A 23,402-nucleotide genomic window follows, 5' to 3' on the forward strand; every position below is an offset into this window, starting at 1 on the left:
TAGTTGATGACAAAATCGTATCCTGAAAGGAGCTCTGCCCACCGGGCTTGTCGTGCTGTTAACTGCTTCGTAGTGGTGAAGTACTGGAGATTGTTATGGTCTGAGTATACTTGGATCTGGTGTCGGGATCCTTCGCAGTACGCCCTCCATTGTTTGAAGCAGTCCACGATAGCTAGGAGTTCCTTATCGTATATGTCGTAGTTTAGTTCCGCGGAGATCATTGATCGTGCATGGAAGGCGATAGGATGTATCTCCCCCGTTTCGGGATCCAGCTGTGATAGGATCCCTGCTATAGCCAAGTCGGAGGCATCGCATTCGAGGACTACCGGTAGGTCCGGGTTGTAATGTCCCAGAACCGGGGCTTCGGAGAATGCTGACTTCAGAAGTTCGAAGGCACTACTACACTGTGGTGTCCAGTTCCACACTGAATCTTTTCTGAGGAGCTTCGTGAACACCTTGGTGATCCCCGAGTAGTTGTCTATGAACCTCCTATAGAAGTTTGCGAAACCGAGGAACGCCTGGAGCTCCTTCACCGTCCTTGGTTTTGGCCAGTCCATTACTGCCTTCACTTTCTCTGGGTCCATGGACACTCCCAATGGTGATATGATCACCCCCAAGTACTCGACGGTGTCGACATGGAACGCGCATTTTTCTGGCTTTGCATGGAGGTGGTTCGCCCGTAGTCGTTCAAGGACCTTCCTGACGTGTCCGACATGGGATGCTTCATCGTCTGAGTAGATCAGAATGTCGTCCAAGTAAATTACCACGCAAACGTCTACCATGTCGTGAAAGATCTCGTTCATGAAGAATTGAAACGCGGAGGGAGCATTCGTGAGCCCAAAGGGCATTACCAAGTATTCGAAGGACCCATACCGAGTTCGGAATGCAGTCTTCCACTCATGTCCCTGGGCTACCCTGACGTTGTTGTATCCTGCGCGGAGGTCGATCTTTGTGAAGATCTTCGCCTTCCGTAGTTGATCCACTAAGGTTCCTATCAGGGGTAGAGGGTACCTATTCTTCTTCGTAATCTTGTTCAGAGCTCGATAGTCCACGCAGAGTCGCAGGGTACCATCCTTTTTCTTGGCAAACAAGACAGGAGCTCCCGCAGGGGAGCTGGAGGATCGTATGAACCCTTTGCCTAACATCTCATCGATGTACTCCTTGAGGGATTTCAGCTCCTTCTCGGACATGTTGTAGAGCTTCCCTATGGGAGGTATCGCATCCCCTTCCGTCTCGATTTTGATATCGTAGGGTCGGTGAGGAGGTAGAGTTCTTGCTTCTCCAGGTGAGAACACGTCCAGGTAGTCCTGATATTGGACGGGAATGGATTTCTTTAACTCCTCCGTCTCCTGACGCTTCGACTCTTCTTTGTCGAGCTCCTTGACGACCCCCCCTTGTTCCAGGCCAGGGTTCCCATTCTCAGGATCATTTGGTTGTTGCACTCTTTCTGGGCCGTTGCTACCACTCGCCCGGAGTATTTCCTCAGTAGGGGACCCCTCCTTCGTGGGCGATATGTGAAGGAAGTATGCTGGGGTTCCCTCCCTCAGTAGACGGTCCATCCCAGCTGCTCCTATTAAGCTGATGGGTTTCCCTTGTATGGTGGGATCCGATTTTCGTTCCACCACATGGGTACCCGCTATGAGCTGCTTTCTCCGGAAGTTGTTGCGTCTTATTGAACCTTTGGGAGTCAGACCAGACCTTGAAGGAATCTTGGGTATGTTCAGGCTTTCGATGTCTAAGGTGGGGAGGTCGGGGTAAGGTCCATGCTCCCTCCTTTTCTTCCTCCACCGGACCTTCTGCTTAGCTCCCGGCCAGGAGGAGGATCGTTCCGTGTCCCTACTCTTCCACTTTTGATAGGCCTCCTCTGAATCCTTCGTTGGTTTCGGGGTTACTTTCTCCATAGCGGATCGCCCAGCCTCGAGGATTTCCTCCACCTCTTCTTCCGTGCTTTCGCTCGCAAATGCTAGCCATTCGTTGATCCCCATAAGGATTGGGTCGTCTGGCCCCAGATCTTTGTCCGAGGGGAATAACTTGTGTGGACCTGGTTGACTCGCTTCATACTCTTCGTCCTTTACTTCCTCTAGTTTCACCCTCGTCCTTGGAGCTCTAAGGGGAGCTTCCGGAGTTTGTTGAGGAACTTCTGGAGGCGGTTGTGGAGCTTCAGGAGGTCGTTGCGGAGCTTCAGGAGGTCGTTGCGGAGCTTCAGGAGGTGATTGGAGAGTTCCTGCGTGTATTTTTTCGCCGTTTACCCCCCTCCCTAGCTCCTCAGTACCTCCCTCGGCACCTGGTTGGACAATTTCCGACGCAAGGGCTGCTGAGATTCGAACGTTTCGGTCCTGGAATGTCAGGCAAAGTTCCTTCCAGTCAATTACTGGGTTGTGCATGCGTAGCCACGGCAGTCCTAGCACAATTGGAGCCGTGGGGTGTAATCGAGTTACTAGGAACTCCACCTTGTGAATTGTTCCATCCGCAAAACTGATCTGGTCAGTGTAGGTCTGAGTTATCAATCCTGCGGAGGTAGGTTTTCCGTCGAACAGCTCCAAAGGGATACTGTTTGTTAGGTCAACCAAATTTTCTGGGTGTCGCATAGCGACAGTTTTGTCTATGAAGCATCTAGTTGCTCCACTATCCACTAGTGTGGCATATTCTTTGTCTTCATCGAGGTCGGAGAACGGAAAGCGTGTAAGGATGATGAAGGAATTGTAGGATCGGGATGTGAGACGAGCTGGCTGACTCCCCACGAGTGCAGCTCTTATTGTGGTAGGCGAAGATGTTGCGGGGCTTCGCAGTTCGCCCTGATCTACCTCGAAGCCCCCTGCCCATTTCCCACTTCGTCCCACAGTTCTTGCTCACCTCCCTTTGGTGAGTCTAAGATGTGGACGTTCCATAGATCGTCCGTTCCTTCCCGTTCTTCCACCACGATTCCGGCGTGAATCCGTTCTAAAGGACGAGTTGAATCGTCCTTGCGACCTCCCCCTTGGTTGGCCGTCCCTCTTCCTCGAGTTGAGTCGGCCTTGGAAGCTCTTTCTGAGCTCCCTTGATCCTCCGCTGGACGTTCTAACGATTCTGGGTTAGGGCAGTCCTTTGCCCAGTGTTCCTTTTGTCCACAACGCATGCAGAGCTCCTGCCTTCGTCTCCTCCACTTCTCCGCTCTTTCCTCAGGAGTCCATTTCCTCCCAGTGTCGGTAACTCCTGCTCGGAGGACCGCTTCAGTCCATTCTCCTCCATCCCTGCAGTGACAGCAGTCTTCGTCCTCCTCTCGGTTTTCGCTATCGTAACTTTCTCCTTCCCCCCAAGCTGCAGACGCCCTTTGTCGTCCCTCTTTCCAGTTGGACCTGTTTGGGAACCTCCCTGTCGCAGCTGGTTTCGGATTGGAGGTCCAGACGTCAGCTGGCTCTCTTTCCCTCCGCAAGGGGGACTTGTAAGGAGCTTCAGGTGCTAGTTCCAACCCGGGGAAGCGACTCAGCCATCCTTGTAACACTTTTTCACCGTGGAGGTTCCTCAAGCTCTCCGCTTGCGCACGTACAGCTCCGTCCAACTTTGTGAACACTCGGGTCCACTCGTCGTAGGATCGAGGTTCCTCCCTTCCGGTAACAACCTGTAGGGGTAACCAAGGAGCTACCCCTTTCTTGAGGTATGTTACCAGAGCCTCGTCGTTAAACCCGGTCAGAGGAGCGTATTCGTTGAAGCGAATGAAGAAGTTGGCAAAGCTTTCCTCCGGCATCTGCTTCATCCAGGCTAACCTCCTCCTTGCCTCGTCCGCCTCGTCGATGGGTCCGAATTTGGAACCGAACTCTCGTTTGAATTCTGTCCAGTCTTCGAGACAAGTGTACTCCCCCCTCAGTCGTTGCCAATTCAACGTGTCGAAGTGGGAGAGTGCTGCACCAGTGAGATGACTAGCTGCGGAAGCGCACTTGTCCTTTTCCCGAGCATAGATGGTAGGTCGTACTCCAAACATCCTTTCCAAACTGAGGACCCACGTCTTCCATGCCGACCGGTCGTCACCTGCGAAGCTTTCGATCTTACCGACGTCGAGCTTCGACTCAATGGTAATCCGATTTTTTTCTTCGTTGCTCTCCCACGTACTTCGTCCCTCGTTGGGAGGTCTAGGAGCTGCCTTACGGTGCCAACCTTGTCTTGGATCGTAGTACCAGGGTTGGTCCGGGTCATAGCGTGTTGGAGGTACGTCAGGAGCTCCAGTGGGGAGCTCTCCTCTGTCTTCCTCTCTCCTTCCACCATTCCTACTCGATTGGTTCTGTTCCCCCTCGTTGGAACCTTCCGAATTACTATCACCCGGTCCCCCGGAAGGTGGTGGAGGAGGAGGAGGCGGAGGGGGTGCCCCTCCCCCGCTCCTTCCTCCCTGTTCTCTTTGACCCTGTCCCCCTTGACTCAGAGGTCGTTCTCGATCTCTCGATTGACTAGAAAAATGTGGGGGAGGTACTCTAGGAGGGGGGTTAAAACCGCCTTTGCCTCCTCCCTCGTTTTCCAACGCGTACGCTCCTCCTTCTGGTCTCCCATACTCCCCTAGCTCAGCTCTTTGCACTCGGGCTCCCCACTCGTGAATACGTCGTCGGTCCACACTCGGAGTATCCGGGATCTGTCCTGCTTGTTCTACCTGGGGGTTTCCATCCCTAGCTCCTGTAGGAGTGTTTCGGTTAAAGGATATTGGTTCCATAGCTTGCCAGCTCCTTGGCTGGGGAACTACAGGAGAAGGACCCCCCCTCGTATATTCTCTCATTACCCTAGGTGCTCGCCCGGATAATCCCGCCGTGTTTCCTGTTTTGGAAAGGGGTCCTCCAGTCGGTACTTCCCCCGCTGTGAATCCTTTCTTTACCTCACGGAGTTGTTCCTGGAGCGTCTCAATGACCCGAGCCTGTTGTTGGATCATTGCTACCGATTCCTGAGAGCGTGCCGACTCGAAAGCCATGCCAGGTCGGTTCATCTGAGTTCCCGTTACAAAGGGAGTTCCAAAAGGAGCTCCCTGCGGGGGTACCGCCTCTTCGTGAACTGCCAACGTTCTTCGTTGGTTCGGGCCCCTTTGACTTTCCGTTCCCACTGCCTGAGATTGCATTGATACCGACCCTTGATACGGAATGACTGATGGATTGCTCAGTCTTGGAGGAACGTGTACAGGGTTGGGAGCCAACCGAGCTGTCAGATCTTGTCCGGAGATCCGGGATGAATGTTGTGCGCCATCCATCCTGTCATGCCCTGGCTACAACCAGACCAGTCCCAGTAACCACCACACGTTACCATACGTCCTACCCACCTCCTGTATGTCCTCCGCACCTCCCCAAGTACCACCAGACACCTCCCCAAGTATTTCTGACGCCACTACCCAAACGTCCTTCACCCCGACACGCGTACGAAAGCCCTCTAGCCGATAACCCCTTTAAGTATTAATCTCGATTACCTCCCTCCCTCCGATTAGCTACCTCATGCCTCCAGATGTTCTCTTGTTCACTTCCCGTACCTATTTAAGTAACGCCGCAATGTCCTGAAGCCCCAGCTAATCTCGATTACCTCCCTCCCTCCGATTAGCTACCTCATGCCTCCAGATGTTCTCTTGTTCACTTCCCGTACCTATTTAAGTAACGCCGCAATGTCCTGAAGCCCCAGCTTGGTATATTTTGAACACACACCCTTTTGCATAGGTCCAGTCCCTGTCCCTTTGTACCTGCTAACCATACGGATTTCTCTTTACTCTCTGTTTCTCTACCTCTGTTTCTCTCTACTTCTGTCTATTGTCTCTCTGATCGTCTGTACGATCGAATATACGCTTTTACTTCAAGTCTAAGCCTTCCGAGTGAGTCCCCGAGCTCCCTCGAACATTACTAAAGCTCCCCAACGCCTACCCGCTTGGTGAGCTACTCTTCCCCAAACCTCCCAGAGCTCCCTAGCTACTTCGTAAGCTTCGGGACCTCGATCTAGGTAACGTCGAAGCTACCCCTCACGTCGAACTACGTATTGCTTCTCCGTTACCACCTCCCACACTCGAGGACGACCATCCTCCAACCTAGTCCCCAGGGACCTACCCTCCCTGGCATATCCCTTCTCGGGAGCTTACACCCTCGAGACCCCGTTGCATAAACCACCTACTCGACTCTATATTGACGTTCTAGCGAGTACAACTCCTACTACGCAATATCTTACGGTCCCGCACTCGTCCCGAACCTCCCTACGCATTAGGGACCTCCCTGGACCTCCTAGGAACCCCTCAAGGGTCACCATCTCGTCGTTCCAACCACTACTAGGTCATTCCCGTCCTCGGTCGCGGTTCTCGTAGCTCCCTTCGAGCTCCAGCCTGCTCCTAGCACGCTACAACATAAACCTCCACATACCAAAACCTACCCTAAGACCTATTTTGACCCAGGTCTTACATTATACCAAGCTCTCCCGTCACCGAACGGACTCGTCGCGACGAAATGTCGGCGACGTCAACGGAACGACCTTCTAGTTCCAAAACCGAATCAAAGAAACAAAAGAGCGCCTTATCTCGTGGAAACACGACACAAGCTCAAAAATCGAACCAGGCTGCTAGCTCCACTGTCATCACGGTGGCAGCTGGTCAACGCCTGATGTCCATCCCAGAACAGTCGTTCGGGGATGAAACCGCCAGTAACATCCGGACCCCAGAGGGACGTCAACCGGAGGTTCAGGGGCCCCCTCCAGTGGAACCTGGGATGGGACCACCACAACGGAGGTTTACCTCCATGGGTTACGCCGAACCTGCCAGTAGTCCCATGGGAGGTTTCGCATACTCCCCTACCTGGGGAACGAGAGGACCTCCCCCTGGACCGATACCGCAGCTAGACATGGAGTCAGCTTCGAACGCGGGTGGAAGAGTCAGCGGTCAAGTAGCCGCTATCGAAAGGATACAAGGGGGAAGTACCGACCCTCTCACAGTACGACAACAGGAGAAACTTCCAGAGAGGAGGGTATCCCCTGCCGTATCCGAACAATCTCGGGCGTCATCCCGGAGGTTACCAACACCTCCAGTACAGTCCCTTAACCTTCCTCCCCCGAGACGAGGAAGTTCACTCTCCAGTCTCCTGAAGAGCCCAGCTATGAATACGCCCAACTGGGAGCGTACACACGCAATACACCATAGCAGGACCAACTTCCCAGTACAACCCTTGTCCGAAATGACATTGCGTCTGGAAGACGTCATTCGAATTCAGGAGTGTATCCCGGAGGATGTAGCTATGGTCCTAAGGGAGGTATTGGAGTCAATGGGGATCGAAATATTGGGAGACGGTCTCAAATTCTCAGACCTACGAGTACAGTTCCTAACAGTGGGAACTCAACTGGAGGTAGACCTCCCAGAGAAGGCCCAGCAGTGGCTGATGACCCCCGCGAACCGATCAGATTTTCTCTGGCTGTACAACGTCCTATTGGACCCAGAGAGGATGTTGGAACTGTTAGAGGCAGAGGCACGTTACGGGCGATCGTTCCGAAACTCGAGGGGAATACTTCCCCTCCTCCCTCATACCCATGGAAGGGAGAAGGAATTCTGTGGCGAAGCAGGGCTACGTATATTGTACCGAGCCTCTAACTACAGATCAGGAGCCGTACGGTTTGAACCTCCCCCTTCGAGGGTTAACATACCGAACTACCAGGCGATCCAAATACTTCGGAACGCAAACCTAGCGGAAGCAGCAGCTAAAATCGATGAGGAAAGTAACGAGGATGCTAACGCAATCGCTGCAAAAAATCGTAGACGCAGGAGATACACCACGGCTCACCTCCTGGCCCCAGTGGAGTCAATGCCTGATCAGGATAGTCCCGTCCGGGTCCGTAACGGGCAGACGGTATACACGTACACGCCCATGAGGCATATGCACCAGCTTCTGGTCAGGAGTGAGGAGTCTGAAGCGATGTTGTGTTCGCAGGAGACCCGACACCGGACGCTACTAGCGGAATCAGACACTCTGATGCTGTCGGAGGAACTTTCTGGATCGAATCTAGAAAGAGCTTTGGAATTCCGTCGCAGACTGGTCGCGGATAATCGGGGAACCTCGTATATGGTTCAATGCGAACCCGAGAGCGTAGGGGAGTTCCCTCCGGAACAATTTGACCAGAAAGGGCAGCTCCATGGGTCTGATGGTCATTTCCTGGCACAGAAACATTCATCGCCCAGGAGTATCGAGGTTCCTGAATTCTTTAACCCCGGTAACACGGCCACGAGGAGCCCCCAGTTACGCTCTGGGACCTCCCCCACGGTACATGCCTTGGCTCAAAATTCGACTCCTCCCCCCAGAGTTAACCTGCAAACGAAACCTTTAACCCCAGTCTTGACGCAGCGATACCAGTTTGGTGAGGTGAGGATGGATGGCGCACAACATTCATCCCGGATCTCCGGACAAGATCTGACAGCTCGGTTGGCTCCCAACCCTGTACACGTTCCTCCAAGACTGAGCAATCCATCAGTCATTCCGTATCAAGGGTCGGTATCAATGCAATCTCAGGCAGTGGGAACGGAAAGTCAAAGGGGCCCGAACCAACGAAGAACGTTGGCAGTTCACGAAGAGGCGGTACCCCCGCAGGGAGCTCCTTTTGGAACTCCCTTTGTAACGGGAACTCAGATGAACCGACCTGGCATGGCTTTCGAGTCGGCACGCTCTCAGGAATCGGTAGCAATGATCCAACAACAGGCTCGGGTCATTGAGACGCTCCAGGAACAACTCCGTGAGGTAAAGAAAGGATTCACAGCGGGGGAAGTACCGACTGGAGGACCCCTTTCCAAAACAGGAAACACGGCGGGATTATCCGGGCGAGCACCTAGGGTAATGAGAGAATATACGAGGGGGGGTCCTTCTCCTGTAGTTCCCCAGCCAAGGAGCTGGCAAGCTATGGAACCAATATCCTTTAACCGAAACACTCCTACAGGAGCTAGGGATGGAAACCCCCAGGTAGAACAAGCAGGACAGATCCCGGATACTCCGAGTGTGGACCGACGACGTATTCACGAGTGGGGAGCCCGAGTGCAAAGAGCTGAGCTAGGGGAGTATGGGAGACCAGAAGGAGGAGCGTACGCGTTGGAAAACGAGGGAGGAGGCAAAGGCGGTTTTAACCCCCCTCCTAGAGTACCTCCCCCACATTTTTCTAGTCAATCGAGAGATCGAGAACGACCTCTGAGTCAAGGGGGACAGGGTCAAAGAGAACAGGGAGGAAGGAGCGGGGGAGGGGCACCCCCTCCGCCTCCTCCTCCTCCACCACCTTCCGGGGGACCGGGTGATAGTAATTCGGAAGGTTCCAACGAGGGGGAACAGAACCAATCGAGTAGGAATGGTGGAAGGAGAGAGGAAGACAGAGGAGAGCTCCCCACTGGAGCTCCTGACGTACCTCCAACACGCTATGACCCGGACCAACCCTGGTACTACGATCCAAGACAAGGTTGGCACCGTAAGGCAGCTCCTAGACCTCCCAACGAGGGACGAAGTACGTGGGAGAGCAACGAAGAAAAAAATCGGATTACCATTGAGTCGAAGCTCGACGTCGGTAAGATCGAAAGCTTCGCAGGTGACGACCGGTCGGCATGGAAGACGTGGGTCCTCAGTTTGGAAAGGATGTTTGGAGTACGACCTACCATCTATGCTCGGGAAAAGGACAAGTGCGCTTCCGCAGCTAGTCATCTCACTGGTGCAGCACTCTCCCACTTCGACACGTTGAATTGGCAACGACTGAGGGGGGAGTACACTTGTCTCGAAGACTGGACAGAATTCAAACGAGAGTTCGGTTCCAAATTCGGACCCATCGACGAGGCGGACGAGGCAAGGAGGAGGTTAGCCTGGATGAAGCAGATGCCGGAGGAAAGCTTTGCCAACTTCTTCATTCGCTTCAACGAATACGCTCCTCTGACCGGGTTTAACGACGAGGCTCTGGTAACATACCTCAAGAAAGGGGTAGCTCCTTGGTTACCCCTACAGGTTGTTACCGGAAGGGAGGAACCTCGATCCTACGACGAGTGGACCCGAGTGTTCACAAAGTTGGACGGAGCTGTACGTGCGCAAGCGGAGAGCTTGAGGAACCTCCACGGTGAAAAAGTGTTACAAGGATGGCTGAGTCGCTTCCCCGGGTTGGAACTAGCACCTGAAGCTCCTTACAAGTCCCCCTTGCGGAGGGAAAGAGAGCCAGCTGACGTCTGGACCTCCAATCCGAAACCAGCTGCGACAGGGAGGTTCCCAAACAGGTCCAACTGGAAAGAGGGACGACAAAGGGCGTCTGCAGCTTGGGGGGAAGGAGAAAGTTACGATAGCGAAAACCGAGAGGAGGACGAAGACTGCTGTCACTGCAGGGATGGAGGAGAATGGACTGAAGCGGTCCTCCGAGCAGGAGTTACCGACACTGGGAGGAAATGGACTCCTGAGGAAAGAGCGGAGAAGTGGAGGAGACGAAGGCAGGAGCTCTGCATGCGTTGTGGACAAAAGGAACACTGGGCAAAGGACTGCCCTAACCCAGAATCGTTAGAACGTCCAGCGGAGGATCAAGGGAGCTCAGAAAGAGCTTCCAAGGCCGACTCAACTCGAGGAAGAGGGACGGCCAACCAAGGGGGAGGTCGTAAGGACGATTCAACTCGTCCTTTAGAACGGATTCGCGCCGGGATCGTGGTGGAAGAACGGGAAGGAATGGACGATCTATGGAACGTCCACATCTTAGACTCACCAAAGGGAGGTGAGCAAGAACTGTTGGACGAAGTGGGAAATGGGCAGGGGGCTTCGAGGTAGATCAGGGCGAATTGCGAAGCCCCGCAACACCTTCGCCTACCACAATAAGAGCTGCACTCGCGGGGAGTCAGCCAGCTCGTCTCACATCCCGATCCTACAATTCCTTCATCATCCTTACACGCTTTCCGTTCTCCGACCTCGATGAAGACAAAGAATATGCCACACTAGTGGATAGTGGAGCAACTAGATGCTTCATAGACAAAACTGTCGCTATGCGACACCCAGAAAATTTGGTTGACCTAACAGACAGTATCCCTTTGGAGCTGTTCGACGGGAAACCTACCTCCGCAGGATTGATAACTCAGACCTACACTGACCAGATCAGTTTTGCGGATGGAACAATTCACAAGGTGGAGTTCCTAGTAACTCGATTACACCCCACGGCTCCAATTGTGCTGGGATTGCCGTGGCTACGCACGCACAACCCAGTAATTGACTGGAAGGAACTTTGTCTGACGTTCCAGGACCGAAACGTTCGAATCTCAGCAGCCCTTGCGTCGGAAATTGTCCAACCAGGTGTCGAGGGAGGTACTGAGGAGCTAGGGAGGGGGGTAAATAGCGAAGAAATACACGCAGGAACTCTCCAATCACCTCCTGAAGCTCCTCAACGACCTCCTGAAGCTCCACAACCACCTCCAGAAGCTTCTCAACAACCTCCAGAAGCTCCCCTTAGAGCTCCAAGGACGAGGGTGAAACTAGAGGAAGTAAAGGACGAAGAGTACGAAGCGAGTCAACCAGGTCCACACAAGTTATTCCCCTCGGACAAAGATCTAGGGCCAGACGACCCAATCCTTATGGGGATCAACGAATGGCTAGCATTCGCGAGCGAAAGTACGGAAGAAGAGGTGGAGGAAATCCTCGAGGCTGGGCGATCCGCTATGGAGAGAGTAACCCCGAAACCAACGAAGGATTCAGAGGAGGCATATCAAAAGTGGAAGAGTAGGGACATGGAACGGTCCTCCTCCTGGCCGGGAGCTAAGCAAAAAGTCCGGTGGAGGAAGAAAAGGAGGGAGCATGGACCTTATCCCGACCTCCCTACCTTAGACATCGAAAGCCTGAACATACCCAAGATTCCTTCAAGGTCTGGTCTGACTCCCAAGGGTTCAATAAGACGCAACAACTTCCGGAGAAAGCAGCTCATAGCGGGTACCCACGTGGTGGAACGAAAATCGGACCCAACCATACAAGGGAAGCCCATCAGCTTAATAGGAGCTGCTGGGATGGATCGTCTACTGAGGGAGGGAACCCCAGCGTACTTCCTTCATATATCGCCTACGAAGGAGGAGTCCCCTACTGAAGAAATGCTCCGGGCGAGTGATAGCAGCGCCACGGAGGGAGTGCAGCAACCAAAGGATCCTGAGAGTGGGGACCCTAGTTCGGAACAAGGAGGGGTCGTCAAGGAGCTCGACAAAGAAGAATCGAAGTGTCAGGAGACGGAGGAATTAAAGAGATCCATTCCTGTCCAATACCAGGACTACCTGGACGTGTTCTCATTTGGAGAAGCAAGGACGCTACCTCCTCACCGACCCTACGATATCAAAATCGAGACAGAAGGGGATGCAATACCTCCCATAGGGAAGCTCTACAACATGTCCGAGAAGGAGCTGAAATCCCTCAAGGAGTACATTGATGAGATGTTAGGCAAGGGGTTCATACGATCCTCCAGCTCCCCTGCGGGAGCTCCTGTCTTGTTTGCCAAGAAAAAAGATGGTACCCTGCGACTCTGCGTTGACTATCGAGCTCTGAACAAGATTACGAAGAAGAATAGGTACCCTCTGCCACTGATAGGAACCTTAGTGGATCAACTACGGAAGGCGAAGATCTTCACAAAGATCGACCTCCGCGCGGGATACAACAACGTCAGGGTAGCCCAGGGACACGAGTGGAAAACGGCATTCCGAACTCGGTATGGGTCATTCGAATACCTGGTGATGCCCTTTGGGCTCACGAATGCTCCCTCCGCGTTCCAATTCTTCATGAACGAGATCTTTCACGACATGGTGGACGTTTGCGTGGTAATTTACTTGGATGACATTTTAATCTACTCAGACGATGAGGTATCCCATGTCGAACATGTCAGGAAGGTCCTCGAACGACTACGGGCGAACCACCTCCATGCAAAGCCAGAAAAATGCGCGTTCCACGTTGACACTGTCGAATACTTGGGAGTGATTATCTTGCCGCTGGGGGTATCCATGGACCCAGAGAAAGTGAAGGCGGTAATGGACTGGCCAAAACCAAGGACGGTGAAGGAGCTCCAGGCGTTCCTCGGATTCGCAAACTTCTATAGGAGGTTCATAGACAACTACTCGGGAATCACCAAGGTGTTCACGAAGCTCCTCCGAAAAGACTCGGTGTGGAACTGGACGCCACAGTGTAGCAGTGCCTTTGAGCTCTTGAAGTCAGCCTTCTCCGAAGCCCCAGTTCTGGGCCATTACAACCCGGACCTACCGGTAGTCCTCGAATGCGATGCTTCGGACTTGGCTATAGCAGGAATCTTATCACAGCTGGACCCGGAAACAGGGGAGATACACCCTATTGCCTTCCATGCACGATCAATGATCTCCGCGGAACTGAACTACGACATCTACAACAAGGAGCTCCTAGCTATTGTGGATTGCTTCAAACAATGGAGGGCATACTGCGAAGGATCCAGACACCAAATCCAAGTGTACTCAGACCATAACAACCTCCAGTACTTCACCACTACAAAGCAACTGACAGCACGACAAGCCCGTTGGGCGGAGCTCCTTTCGGGGTACGATTTTGTTATCAACTATCGACCAGGGAGGTTGGGAGCGAAGCCGGACGCGCTCACCCGAAGATCAGACGTGTACCCAAAGAAGGGAGCTTCAAGGGACCAGGTCTTAGCAGGTAGGGAAAGAGTACTCATACCTCCGGAACGTCTAAACGCGACCATCCTCATGAACGAAGACCTCCTAGTAAACCGAGTGAGGGAAGCTCCTAAGGATACGAGTGTGATTGAAGCACTGAAAAGGATCGCACGCAACGAGGAGGAATCTCTCGTTTGGGAGGATGGGCTCCTAAAGAGGGGAGGTCGTATATATGTCCCAGACATTGGAACACTACGAAGGGAGGTCCTACAGTCGTACCACGATCATAAGTTGAGAGGACACCCAGGGGAGAAACGCACCAAGAAGCTCGTAAACCAACTGTTCTTCTGGAAAGGGTTGTCCAAGGACGTGAACTACTATGTGCGGAGCTGCCATTCATGTCTGAGAGCGAAAGCCAGCCGAGCTAAACCATACGGGAACCTCCGACCACTGCCAATCGGTCAACGACCCTGGTCCTCAATCTCCCTTGATCATATCACCCAGCTCCCAGTCACAGCAGGTCCGGAGAAGTACGATGCCATCCTAGTAGTAGTCTGTCGACTCACTAAGCAAGCCATATACGTTCCTTGCCATACGACGGATAATGCAGAAGACTTCGCAAACTTATTCGTGACTCATGTGTTCTCAAAGCATGGGATGCCTTCCGATATCACGTCCGACCGAGGCTCGTTATTTGTGTCTCAGTTCTGGAGGGAGCTTTGCAGGGTGTTAGGAATCGAAGCTCGTTTATCCACGGCATACCACCCCCAAACGGACGGACAAACGGAACGTGTAAACCAGTCGGTGGAGGCATACCTCCGGATTTACTGCGCTTACGACCAAGATGACTGGGACCTCCTCCTGCCAATAGCAGAATTCGTTTACAATAACACCCCCAATACTACGACAGGTGTCTCACCCTTTTTTGCTAACAAGGGGTACCACCCGAAATTGTCAATCACGCTGGAGCGGGTACAAGGAGCGGAGGTCAACGAATACGCTTCCAACCTTAAGGAGCTACATACATACCTCCAGGGACGAATTCGGGTAGCTAATGAGGCCTATGCAAAGTACGCGAACCAAAAACGCCAAGACGCCCCGGACTGGAAGGAGGGTGATCACGTCTGGTTGAATATGGAGAACGTCAGGACGAGAAGACCGATGAAGAAGTTGGACCACAAGTGGACGGGTCCCTACTCGATCTTAGCAAAAATAGGGAGCCATGCTTACCGATTGGACCTCCCTGGGGACCTCCACAAAATTCATAATGTGTTCCACGTCGACAGGTTGAAACCCCACTTCCACGATAAGTTCAAACGACGGAACTCCCCACCTCCCCCAGTCTTTATAAAAGGGAAGACGGAACACTTCGTCGAAAGCGTCCTAGATTCAAAACCAATAAGGGGACGACCAGAAGAAATAGAATACTTGGTCAAATGGGAAGGGTACGGCGACGAATTCAACTCCTGGGTAGAATGGGAAGGTATGGTGGGATCGATCGAACTCCTACGTGATTGGCACCAACAACATCCAAGGAAACGCCAACCATCGCGTCCGCATTGGGCTTCACTGGAGCGGGAAGCACAGGAAGATGAGGGGGAGGACCGGGAGGATAGTAGGGAGCGTAGCGGTTGAATGACAATAACCGGAGAACCGACGAAGACGACAACGCCATGATACTCACGACTAACTAACGATAAACTGCATCAGAGGGTTCACGGGACCTTAATGCACCATGATTTTTTCACTCTTATCGATTTTCACACAGTATAGGGAACGGTTACTTTATTTAACAAAATGATACAGAAGAACGGAGGTTATTAGCTATGGAACAAGAATAACGGAAGACAAGTACGGGACGAGCTGCGAAGTTACGCGAATCTTTATTGTCCTTGACCCACCGGCGCACCTTCCATAGGATCGTCGCCACCCGGGTTACCCTCCACACGGTTGCGGCGCTCAACAGACCCTGAGGACTCATAAATATCCTCCTCGTCTTCATCGGCCGTCATATCAATGGCTAGATTCGCGACGGAGCCAAAACGGGGAGGAAGAGGAGAAGGGGAAGCAGCTGAAGCAACGGGGGTAGCTGAGAGAGAATCTGGGAGGAATAGGGGAACAGCGGCGGTACCTCCACTTTCCCCCTCCTGCAGAACGGAGACCTCCTCGTGATCAGCACTACCTTCTTCCTGAAGATCTACCGGGGGCAAGGGAGTATCAGTCACGAAGCGAATGTAGCTTGACATCATCGCCTCCCACTCCTGCGTAAGACGATCCAAGCTAGGAAGTGCGGGAACAAGGTCCTCCCAATTACCCGCGCCATGATGAGGAAGGGCCGTGTCTAACGCAAACATGCGACGATGCAGAGGAGGCTCCAGGGAGTCGTCGAAGGGGGCAACGAAGCCGGCATGCTGCGCAACGTTGAGGAAGGGAGCGTCGTCCGAAAAACGGGAGTGGGCAAGAATGAGACGGTAGATACCCTCCTCCCTCTCAGCAGCATTGGCAAAAAACCACTGGATGCTACTGAGAGATCGAAGGTGGAGCTCGGCGTGAATGAAATGAGCAGCTTCCAGGTACTGAAGCGCAAGCTGGAAGTTACGGGCAAGCACGTCTTCGTCCGAGGTATCCAAACCACGTCGAAGGAAGGAGATCACCGCATCGATAATCACACCCACGTATCGATTGTGCTGGTGGAGAACGGAGGCGGGGTCACAACGGTAGAGTCGGTGGGCGAAGGTGGAGACACGAAGAGAAGCCAAGGTGTCGTTCAAATCCCCTTGCACCTCCGCCAGGGGGGGGAGGGAGACAGAATAAGATCCCTTGTCGGGATATTCGCGTATCATCTTCTCTGCAAAAAGAGCACGCTCCCTGAAGAGGTGAACCTCCTCTTGCAAGGTTTCGATTTTCTTCCGCTGCCGAACAGCCAGGGCGTTGGACTCGTCCACCAGGGATTGTTGTTGAATTAGGGAGGTTTCGAGCTCCTCGTTACGCCTGTTAGAAGATTCAAAACGAGACAAGTACTTGGCCCGACTCTCACGAGCAAGACGGAGGTCCTCCTCTAGACCCCGAAACCTATCCACTAAAGACTGGGAAAGAAATGAGTAAAAGACCAGTAAGGGTAGGGAGGTAACATACCTCGTTGGGAGGTCCAGGCAGGGCACGCTTCAACGTCTGAACCTGATCCAGGAGACGATCGTAAAGCTCCTGCTGCTGAGCTGCAGAAGACACTGACTCCCGGAGCTGATCTAACTCGCCCTGACGAGCTTCCAGGGAAACGGAAGTGTCACGAAGAGCGGAGGTTAGAGTGGCATTCTCCTGTCGGGAGGAAGCCAGCTGGGACTCCAACAGACGGATGCGAGCAGCAAGACGTTCGTTTTCGACACGATAAGGATGCTGGGAGAGGATACGAGGAACAAGGGGAGGACGAACAACTGGAGACATTTTGGGGAGATTTGAGTCCCCGAGGGAAGCCTTTATAGGAGAGGAACCAGGTCCCAAGGAACGGGTTGATGCCTCCGCTTGGGAATCGGTTTGTTGATCCACAAGGTCGGCTAATCGAGCCAACGGAGAGGGACCTTGAACCGAACCGAGCTGCCCAGTCGCTTGAACAGAAATCAAAGGAAGGGCCGCAGACGAACGTGCGAAGGTCGAAGGAGCTGAGCCTGGAGCAGAGGGGGCTGGGCGCGAAGGCGGGATAACCAGGCGCACAAGCCGTGGAACCTCCTCAATGACGGGCTCCTCGACAACCTTCGTTAGCCGCCTCTTCTTGGAACGGACTTTCGGCGGGGGAGAGGCGTTGACACGTTTCCTTCTAGCAGCTAACAGAGCCTCCTGCTCCTGAGCTCGGACCTATCTACTGCCTGACTGTCCTGATCATCGAGCATGTTCAGCTCCACTAGGACCTTCGTGGCAGACGTGCTAGAATGCAGTAACTCGTCATACCGATGCCAAACATCTTCCGGAATGGTCCAGGACACCCGCTGCGCCGGAGTACCATGCAGCTCCAAGAATCGTCAGCTGTAGGCCAAATCTTGATTGCAACGCCGAGCAAAATAGCGGTACCGGAGCAGTTTGCCTAGGCTGCAAGTCTTCTTACCGGTGCAGAACGAACACCGAGGGGAACCTTCAGGAACCTTGCAAGTTTCGGGATGTTTAGTGCAGTTGGAACAGGGCAGGGCCACAGCCGCCAGGATAGGCCAGAGAGGGTCATCCCGACAGTAGACCGCCAACGACTTTCCCGTGTTGAAGATATTTTCGAATAATTGTAGTTGGGGAAGTGAGGGCGACTCGATCGTGAAGGCCAATTGATCTTGTTCAACCTCCCCATCGGAGGCAACCTCCCGCCCGGAGGACGAGCGAGGCAAAGGCAGCCGAGAGGGACCAGCAGCAGTGGGAGCTTTCGAAGGCGAAGAGGGCATGTGGGCACAAGTTTTACTCGTGGAACACGAAGGCGTAAAAGAGTAGTGAAAACGAAGGAAGGACTTCAACGAAAAAAGCTTCTAAAACAACACGTGCTCATCAGGTGATTTCCCACGGGTACGCGACAGGTCCTCCTCGAGGGCGCGGAGGATTAAAGGGGGGGTAATGTCATGCCTCGACCGTTAACCACAGCTCCCTTTCTCCCGTCTTCATGCCTGGTGACTACCAGGACAGCCCCAGTATCAGCCATACGCTCTCACAACCCGCACAGAACCACCTCCGTACCTCCCCAAAACATACCAGTTACCATCTTCAGATCCCTCGACACAAGTAACCCCTAAAACCTCCCCCGACACGCGTAAGAAGCCCTCCTACACCTACCCCATTAAGGTACTAATCTCGATTACATGCCTCATGGTCCCTGATGTTCCCTTGTTCACTTCCCATACCTATTTAAGTAGCTCCGTAACGTCCCCAAGCCCCAGCTTGGTATATTTTGAACACACACCCTTTTTCATAGGTCCAGTCCCTGTCCCTTTGTACCTGCTAACCATACGGATTTCTCTTTACTCTCTGTTTCTCTACCTCTGTTTCTCTCTACTTCTGTCTATTGTCTCTCTGATCGTCCATACGATCGAATATACGCTTTCACTTCAAGTCTAAGCCTTCCGAGTGAGTCTCCGAGCTCCCTCGAACATTACTAAAGCTCCCCAACGCCTACCCGCTTGGTGAGTTACCCTTCCCCAAACCTCCCAGAGCTCCCTAGCTACTTCGTAAGCTTCGGGACCTCGATCTAGGTAACGTCGAAGCTACCCCTCACGTCGAACTACGTATTGCTTCTCCGTTACCACCTCCCACACTCGAGGACGACCATCCTCAAACCTAGTCCCCAGGGACCTACCCTCCCTGGCATATCCCTTCTCGGGAGCTTACACCCTCGAGACCCCGTTGCATAAACCACCTACTCGACTCTATATTGACGTTCTAGCGAGTACAACTCCTACTACGCAATATCTTACGGTCCCGCACTCGTCCTGAACCTCCCTACGCATTAGGGACCTCCCTGGACCTCCTAGGAACCCCTCAAGGGTCACCATCTCGTTGTTCCAACTACTACTAGGTCATTCCCGTCCTCGGTCGCGGTTCTCGTAGCTCCCTTCGAGCTCCAGCCTGCTCCTAGCACGCTACAACATAAACCTCCACATACCAAAACCTACCCTAAGACCTATTTTGACCCAGGTCTTACAACTTTCTTCAGCTAAGTAACTATTCAACGAAATTTGACTGTTTGCCTCGGAGTCGGTGTCATCATCATGAACATTCAATCCATCTGAGCTGTCCTTGAAATCACTATCAAGGTTTGGGGTGACGATATCTTCAGGGCCTGTAAAGTCAATCCTGCTTGTATCATCGTCGTCTTTGTCACTGTTGGTTGTCGGGTTCGGCTCCCCGTATTGCTGGATATCTATATGGCCAATTGCTCCCCCGTGGTAGCGCATGAACATATCGCGGTCCACAAAACTATTAAAACATGAGTATCAATGTCTGTTGATGAAGATAGCTCACCCTACATCATCACATAATAATTCACCCAATCTTCGCTCTCTCCGACTTTCCTTGCTGCAGTCGGGAGTCTAGTAGCCAGGAGATCATTGCTTTTTCCATGAATAAAGGCCGGAATGAGATGACAAGCCCGAATGACTTGGGAAGGGTCAAGGAAGCCAAATGCGAATTCGTCATCTTCAGGAACGAAACCAACCTTAGGAAGCTTTGCAAATTTCTGACCAGGTCGATAATCTGGCTCAGTTCCCAGCCACCGCACCCAGAGAAACTCCATCCGCTTTCGTGATCTGACTAATCCCAGCTTCGAATTGCAATGTATGACATCTGCGTGGAAGATTCCGAGCACTTGTGCATACCAATATGGATGTGCGTTTGGGTTCGTATCTGGAGATTTTAGCATGATAGTGTTGTGGTTGGTACGGGGATTGATGACATCATGGTCGCGACGAACATCGTATGTTGTGTAATTGATTCGGAGAGTTTTAACAGCGTGTATTTTGTCTTCGGCAATTATAATGTCTCGTTGTTCCTCGGCAGTGAACTCATAGTCGCCATCAAATGGTATCTCCTTGAGACGCCCAAGCAGATGGTCCTCAAGTTTGGAAACGAAGTTCTGCAAGAGATAATGGTTTAGTTTGAGTTAAATTCGGATTGCTAGCACATACTTTTGTCGCAGGGTCAGAATGTTGCTGTAGAAGGAAAGGAGTGAGATGGACTGGATGGTTCCGTCGATTGGACATAAAGTGATGCACATCTAATGGGATATCAAGATCCTCTGGTGTGGTCCCTTCCCCGAACCCAACTTGATGAGCATGAGCCCCATCATCATGGGCTACGTTGCATGAATCACCCATATTGGACTTGATAGCCCGGGTCTTACCCTTCAGATTAGCTTTCTTCTTGGCAAACTGGGCATTATCAAGCATCCTTGAACGTTTATATCGGCGAGCTATCTGATCTTCATGTCGACGTTTATTGGTAAGGCCATAGAGACGTTTGACGAGATGATGTGCAAGCTCGCCCTAAATCACAGAAGCATAAGGTAAAGGTGGACTAAAGAGGAAATCAAAAAACTCACAATCTGAGTTGAATAAGAGTTGATTGTTCCAAACCAGCATATAGCGGGAACGTAATCAGCCATGGCATGAAACTTGTAAGTGAACAAATTCAGTGTTCGTGCTTTTCATGTGGTGTTGTTGCGCTGACTGGGTATTGAAGGATCGCCTGAATGTCGCTGAGCATCTATATGATCCTGTCGTCGAGAGCGGGCTTGTTGTTCACTGGGTAGTTCAACAGTGCGGAATTGAGAACATGTTTTGTCACGAAATTCATGCATCAATGTCCCGACCACAACTGTACATGAACTCAAATCCCTAAGTGTGAGATCTGTATGCATCCGTAGCTTGGCTAGTGCATGCCATTCTGCTAACCGATATAGCAGTTTCATAAGCCGGGTGTTATGCTCGCCTGGTAGAAGACCCTCAAAAGCGGGAATGGCGCACTGTTTAATTTGAATATTGCCATCATATATGTAGCAAAGTGACATTAACGCACCTGCAGAAGGTCCTCAAAGTCGCGAGCAGCAAGCTTCTTCATCTCTGAAGCATTGTTTGCAAATCGTCGGATCGTAGATACCCCGAATGTGGACATGCACCGAAACCTGGTAGTAGAACATTAGTTACGGTGTTTGAACTTCACGCTAAGAATAATTACCTTGAGTCTAGCTCGGTAACCTTCTCAGTGCCATTTGATAATGAATACAGAAGTCGAATGAGGTGCTTGAATAGTGTTTTCCAAACCCCAAGCTCAAACTCATGGAGGAAATCAACAACTAGCAATTTCGAAAGCTCAAAGTTTGCAATTCCAAGGCGTTCCATAAAAGTGTTCTATAGAAATGGTGTCAATTCAAATTCCATAGACCGGAATAGATTCTGAATTACCTCTGTTGGCACTGACGAGGACTCCTTCAACAAGTTCTCAACATGGACGCCGTTGATTGGATGTCCCATGCTATAGATGAAGTGTCGAGCTCGATTGACTTTATTCACAAAGTAGGTTCGGATATTTCGGGTGCGTATTTGTATATCCCGGACCAAACCCATTCGGTCCAATGCATCCTTCTGTACCAAACATTGAGGGCAGGGACAAAGACCTTTATCCCTGATGGTGGCCAGCAAAACCCTAATTTGAGGAGATTCATTGAGCACTGAGCATATGTATAAAAAAGCGGTAGACGTACTTCTCAGGATAGTCCGCAGAGTATGTAAAAAAACGTGGATATATTCTCCGCTTGACACCATCTCCACACTCTATGACAATGCCGTATCTGTAGGCATGAATAAAATCATCAGTGAGGAGAAACTTCCAAACTGAATGCATAAGCTCTCGTCGACAGTGTGTCAGAATAGATGCCTTCTGTGTTTTCCATTTCACATGGAAGTTCATCGCAAAATCGTGAAAAGAGTCTGGTAACTGGATTTTCATCAGCAACGTACAAACAGATTTGAGAGAAATATCATACTGAAGGAATATAGGCTAAGTGGTGACATGCTCCTGAATCTGGCAATGCTTGAATATATTTCGAGATGTTTCCAAGCATCATGTAGATAGGCCACATCTTTGCTGTCCCGAAATTGGCCACATGAGTTGCATCTGACCACAGCATCACTGCAGCAACGACTCGCTCGAGCTTGCAATCAGATTCTTCAGAGGGGAGAGGGACACGTTGGATTTGATCATGAGCTTGTATAAAGGAGTCGGATGTGTACAACTCGCCATGTACACGGATTTCCTCAGTTGAAAATGGCAGCTGGTGGAATAGTTTGAAAGGCGAAAAGTGTATTTTGTCGGATAAAGGACCCGAGAATGCCTCCCTAATCACTGAAAGGAGTGGTCGGTAGTGAAGGCCTGGAACAGAGAATATTTCCAAGGGAACATTTCTCTGACCAGACGGTACACGTATATCCACACTGGTGGTCTTGAAACCACTGAGATAGTTGGATGCCGGTTCCGGTATCTTCGCTTTATCAGCTCGCGAATTCTCTCGATGAGCACTAAAATGACTGAGATCCTTGATATCAAAATCGGGTGCGTTGAGAACTTCCTCAACAAGCCGAGTAGCTTCCCCTTCCGACTTCACAGAGCTTCCAGTGTTGAGCCATTGCATGATCCAATAAGTGGACATATTGTCAAATGGCCATGGCGGATCAAATCCTGCAGTGGAATTGGAAGGCTGTGGCTGCAGAGGGATTCCGATGCGGGATTTTTTGGCAAGATCATCGAGTGACACAAAAGCATCAGGATCATATGACGGTCGGTCCTTATAAAGGCGGAAAAGACAAAATGGATTAAGATGAGTTTTCAGTGTGTCTCGTACAATGAGGATGACACGTCGAATACAAGTTGGCTGGTTGAATTCATCAACTAATGCATGATCAATAACAGCTGGAGGTCCTTGTGGTAAGACATCACGGGTTGGAGCTGGAATGGCAGCACTTCGCATGGGTCGTCCAGCCCGATTTAATAAAGGCAGGGGCACCGGAGGCGGGGATGGAGAGAGAAGTGGTGGGGATAATGGGGCTTGCAAGACCGGAAGGGATATTGAGCTGGGTTGCTCGCAAACAGAGTTTCGAACAGGCTAAAACGGCATTAGTCCTGGTTTTGCGATTCACTTGTAAATGTCATACCGGTTCAGGTTCAATAGCTTTGGACTTTTCGGGGAGATTGACAGACACACTGGCAACTTTACGTTTTTTGCTTGGCCCAGGAGTATTCAGAGAGTCTCTTGCTACTCGTCCTTTAGATCCATGTTTGGTCAGATGCGCTGCAGCTGTGGTCTCAAAATCACTAGCATAATGCT

The 23,402-nt window shown here is 51.8% G+C and overlaps 2 protein-coding genes across 2 annotated transcripts; both read right to left on the bottom strand.

Annotated features, from left to right (window-relative positions):
• Positions 1 to 19,449: 19,449 nt before the first annotated feature.
• On the bottom strand, positions 19,450 to 20,039 carry C8R40DRAFT_994635 (uncharacterized protein; the record flags this gene model as incomplete). Its single annotated transcript, XM_046236756.1, has 2 exons — positions 19,450 to 19,501; positions 19,552 to 20,039. Coding segments are annotated over 2 exons (540 nt in total), but the record flags the coding sequence as incomplete, so codon positions are not given.
• Positions 20,040 to 21,252: 1,213 nt separating this feature from the next.
• C8R40DRAFT_1050258 (uncharacterized protein) lies at positions 21,253 to 22,709 on the bottom strand (the record flags this gene model as incomplete). Its single annotated transcript, XM_046224612.1, has 4 exons — positions 21,253 to 21,429; positions 21,484 to 21,724; positions 21,783 to 22,015; positions 22,065 to 22,709. 4 exons carry the CDS (start codon positions 22,707 to 22,709, stop codon positions 21,253 to 21,255), a joined length of 1,296 nt encoding a protein of 431 aa, XP_046084572.1.
• Between the last annotated feature and the right edge of the window lie 693 nt (positions 22,710 to 23,402).

This window comes from Lentinula edodes, assembly GCF_021015755.1.
Source record: "Lentinula edodes strain Le(Bin) 0899 ss11 chromosome Unknown C8R40scaffold_26, whole genome shotgun sequence".
Taxonomy (NCBI): Eukaryota; Fungi; Basidiomycota; class Agaricomycetes; order Agaricales; family Omphalotaceae; genus Lentinula; species Lentinula edodes.